The sequence below is a fragment of the Dipodomys ordii genome, unplaced genomic scaffold, assembly GCF_000151885.1.
Source record: "Dipodomys ordii isolate 6190 unplaced genomic scaffold, Dord_2.0 Scaffold63, whole genome shotgun sequence".
NCBI lineage: Eukaryota > Metazoa > Chordata > Mammalia > Rodentia > Heteromyidae > Dipodomys > Dipodomys ordii.
The window spans coordinates 9,138,258-9,142,503 of record NW_012267279.1 but is presented as its reverse complement, the minus strand read 5'-3'; the positions used below and the strand labels follow the sequence as shown (position 1 = coordinate 9,142,503).

Below are 4,246 nucleotides of genomic sequence, written 5' to 3'. Positions count from 1 at the left end.
AAAAAAAAAAAAAAAGAATAAGATTTTATGTGTTAGTCTGTGGAGTTTTGTTTTTTGTTGGTTTGTGGTTGTTGTTTTTGTTTGGTGCTGAGGACTGAACTCAGGACCTCATATATACTATGTATGGTGTATCCCAGGCCCTGTTCTATCTGATTACTCAGAAAGAATCATCCTATCTATATATAACTTTAATATTATTTTCTTATTTACTTATAGACTGCCAAGATCTCCATTTAGGGGAGTGGGAATCCTAGATTGTGGAACATTGGTCAGGAGCTTTGCCATTGGCTGGTCAAGAAGGAGGAGACAGAATGTCTACATTGTTACACCATAGAGTTCAATCTTCTGAAGCCTTTGGGCTAAGTAATATCATTTACTCTGCAAGTGATCCTGCCTTTACCTATCCTTTCTGATCGTCATATTTAGGTCTTACAAATTCAGGTTATACTGTTCTCCAGATGCCCTGGCAGCTGGTACAGGTAGGATCTGGGTTTTGTGGGAAATGGTGAAAGGGAAAGAACCCACCTTCCATCCTCTCCAGTCTTTAATGAAATTAAAATATCTGTGTATCTTGTTAACACGTACGATTAGAGACATAGGCGCTTTCTAAATCTACTTTTTTTGAAATGGTAAAAATCTGAGAACTCTTTATGAGTAGGTAGAGACTGAAAGAAGGAAAGGAATGTCTGGATGAAGGAAGTCCTAGCTGGGCGCTGGTGGCTCACACTTGTAATCCTAGCTACTCAGGAAGCTGAGATCTGAGGATCGCAGTTCAAAGCCAGACCGGGCAGGAAAGGCCATGAGACTCTTATCTCCAATTAACCACCAGAAAACTGGATTTAGAGCTGTAGTTCAAGTGGTAGAGCGCTAGCCTTGAGCTGAAGAGCACAGGGACAGCGCCCAGGCCCAGAGTTCAGGTCCCATGACCTTCAAAAAAAGAAAAAAAAACCGCATTCTAACTCTTTTGTTTTTTGTGATGGTAATGGTACTTGAACTCATAGCCTCAAGCTCTCATTTGGCTTTTTTTTTTTTTCCGGGGGGGGGGTGGCAGAGGAGGCCTGGCGCTTGAACTCAGAGCCTGAGCACTGTCCCTGAGATTCTTTTGCCCAAGGTTAGCACTCTATCACTAGAGCCACAGCACCACTTCCAGCTTTCTCTGTTATGTGGTGCTGAGGAATCGAACCCAGGGCTTCATGCATGCTAGGCAAGCACCCTACCACTAAGCCACATTCCCTAGCCCTCATTTGGCTTTTTTGCTCAAGGCTGGCCTTCTGCCACTTAACCCAAACCATATTTCAGCTTTTTGGTGGTTACTTGGAGATGAGTCTCATGGACTTTCCTGCCCAGGCTAGCTTTGAACCATGACCCTCAGATCTCAGCTTTCTGAGTAATTAGGCCTGGCTGACCACTTTGAAGCTTTAACTCCCATTCTTGCATGAGGAGCAGATAAGGTTTCTCTTTTTCATATTTCTCCCTACTTTAACCTTGTTATACTAAAATCCTTAAAAAAATTTCCAAAAACATTCACCAGGTTCCAGTGGCTCATGCCTGTAATCCTAGCTACTTAGGAGGCTGGGATCTGAGGATCACACAGTTCCAAACCAGCCTGGTCGGGAAAGTCTGTGAGACTCTTAGCTCCAATTAATCACAGAAAAAGCTAGAAGTGGTACTGTGGCTCAAGTGGTAGAGTTAGCTGTGAGCAAAAGGAGCTCAGGGACCATGCCCCAGGCCCAGAGTTCAAGGCTCAGGACTGGCAAAAAATAAAAATATAGGGCTTGGAAGGTGGCTCAGGGCCCTGAGTTCGATTCCTCAACACCACATACACAGAAAAAGCTGGAAGTGGGTGCTATGGCTCAAGTGGTAGAGCACTAGCTGTGAGCTGAAAAGCTCAGAACAGTGCCCAGGCCCAGAGTTCAAGCTCCATGACCAGTAAAAAAATAAAATAAAAAAATAAAAATATATATTTGATTAAGTAACTTTGGTCATTATATAGAACAGATAGAGTATAGAGAAATACTTGGAAGTACTTTGATTAATAAAATAGTATTTTTTTTAATGTACAGAGGTGACTGATGCCTGTAACCCTAACTATTCAGAAGGCTGAAATCTGAAGATTGCAGTTCAGAGCCAGCCCAGGCAGAAAAGTCTGTGAGACTTTTTTTTTTTTTTTGGTTGGTCATGGGGCTTGAACTCTGGGCCTGGGGCACTGTCCCTGAGCTCTTCAACTCAAGGAGAGCGCTCTACCACTTGAGCCACAGCACCATTTCTGGTTTTCTGGTGGTTAATTGGAGATGAGAGTTTCATGGCCTTTCCTGCCCAGGCTGGCTTTGAACTGGGATCCTCAGATCTCAACCTCCTAAATAGCTAGGATTTCAGGCGTGAATCACCAGTGCCCGGCTGTGAGAATCTTTTTTTTTTTTTTTTTCCGGCTGTGAGACTCTTATCTCCACTTAACTAAACTACAAAAAACCTGGAAATGATGCTGTGGCTCAAAGTGGTAGAGCAATAGACTTAAACACAAACGCTCTGTGAGTATGCCTAGATACTGAGTTCAAGCCCCAGGACCAACACACACATGCATACACACACACACACACACAATATGAAGAGCAAAATTTCTTCCATTTTATTGTATTCAATGATTTATATTGCTTTGTGGTATGATTTGCCTCTTTCATTTTGCTTTGTAAATACCATGAAAAGTTTTTGCTTTTTGTATATGTGAATGTTTACTCATGCCAATGGCCTTGTCTTTCTAGGGCCTGTGAAAAATGGAACCAAACTCTGTGAGAACTAAAGTCCCAGCTTTCTTATCTGACTTGGGGAAGGCCACATTGAGGGGAATCAGAAAGTGTCCCCGATGTGGAACATACAATGGGACCCGAGGCCTGAGCTGTAAGAACAAGACATGTGGAACTATATTTCGCTATGGTGCACGAAAGCAGCCAAGTGTGGAAGCTGTCAAAATCATCACAGGCTCTGATCTGCAGGTCTACTCTGTGCGGCAAAGGGACCGGGGCCCTGATTACCGATGTTTTGTGGAGCTAGGTGTTTCAGAGACAACAATCCAAACAGTGGATGGGACAATCATCACTCAGCTGAGCTCTGGACGGTGTTATGTCCCCTCATGTTTAAAAGCTGCCACTCAGGGTGTTGTGGAAAACCAGTGCCAGCACATCAAGCTGGCAGTGAACTGCCAGGCAGAGGCCACCCCTCTGACCCTGAAGAGTTCAGTCCTCAACGCTATGCAGGCCTCCCCAGAAACCAAACAGACCATCTGGCAGTTGGCCACCGAACCCACAGGTCCCCTGGTACAGAGGATTACTAAGAACATCTTGGTAGTAAAATGCAAGGCAAGCCAGAAGCATAGCTTGGGATATTTGCATACATCTTTTGTGCAGAAAATCAGTGCCAGAAGTTTGCCAGAGCGCCGCTTCTTCTGCTCTTGCCAGACTCTGAAATCACACAAGTCAAGTGCCTCTAAGGATGAGGCAGCCCAGAGATGCATTCATTTCTTTGCCTGCATCTGTGCCTTTGCCAGTGATGAGACATTGGCTCAGGAATTCTCAGACTTCCTAAATTTTGATTCTAGTGGTAAGTGGTATAATCGACACTGCTACTATGTTATTCTAAAATGACAAAGTGGGGCTGGGAAGGTGGCTCAGTGGTAGAGCGCTTGCCTTGCATGCATGAGGCCTGGGTTCTGATTCCTCAGTACCACATAAGCAGAATTAAAAAAAAACCGGAAGTGGCGCTGTGGCTCAAATGGTAGAGTGCTAGCCTTGAGCTGAAGAGCTGAGGGACTTGCCTAGGCCCAGAGTTCAGGCCCCACGACTGGACCAAAAAATAAATAAAATAACAGAGTATTCCACTGATGCACTATACATTGTTCTAGCAACATCGGACATAATTGCTTTTTTGGTCAGTTGTGGGGCTTGAATTCTGTGCCTGGGTGCTGTCCTCAGCTCTTTAGCTCAAGGCGAGTGCTCTACCACTTGAGCCACAGTGCTACTTCTGGTTTTCTGAGTGGTTTATTGGAGACAAGAGTCTCGTGGACTTTCCTGCCTAGGCTGGCTTTGAACCACAATCCTCAGATCTCAGCCTCCTGAGTAGCTAGACTTACATGCATGAGCCACCTGTACCTGGCTTCACAATTGCTATTTATTTCAAATCAAAAACATTTTTGGGGACAGGAAAGTGGCTCAGTGGTAGAGTGCTTACCTCGCATACATGAGGCCCTGGATTC

General features: G+C 44.6%; 1 protein-coding gene across 3 annotated transcripts in view; it reads left to right on the top strand.

Annotated features, from left to right (window-relative positions):
- Positions 1-4,246, top strand: part of LOC105990148 (chromosome unknown open reading frame, human C2orf42) — a 49,665-nt gene that overhangs the window by 9,299 nt on the left and 36,120 nt on the right. For all 3 annotated transcript variants that reach the window (XM_013022474.1, XM_013022475.1, XM_013022473.1), the window contains exon 2: positions 2,760-3,594. In XM_013022474.1, coding sequence (XP_012877928.1) covers positions 2,772-3,594 — 823 coding nt within the window. In that variant the 5' untranslated portion in view covers positions 2,760-2,771. The remainder of the gene's footprint in view (positions 1-2,759; positions 3,595-4,246) is intronic.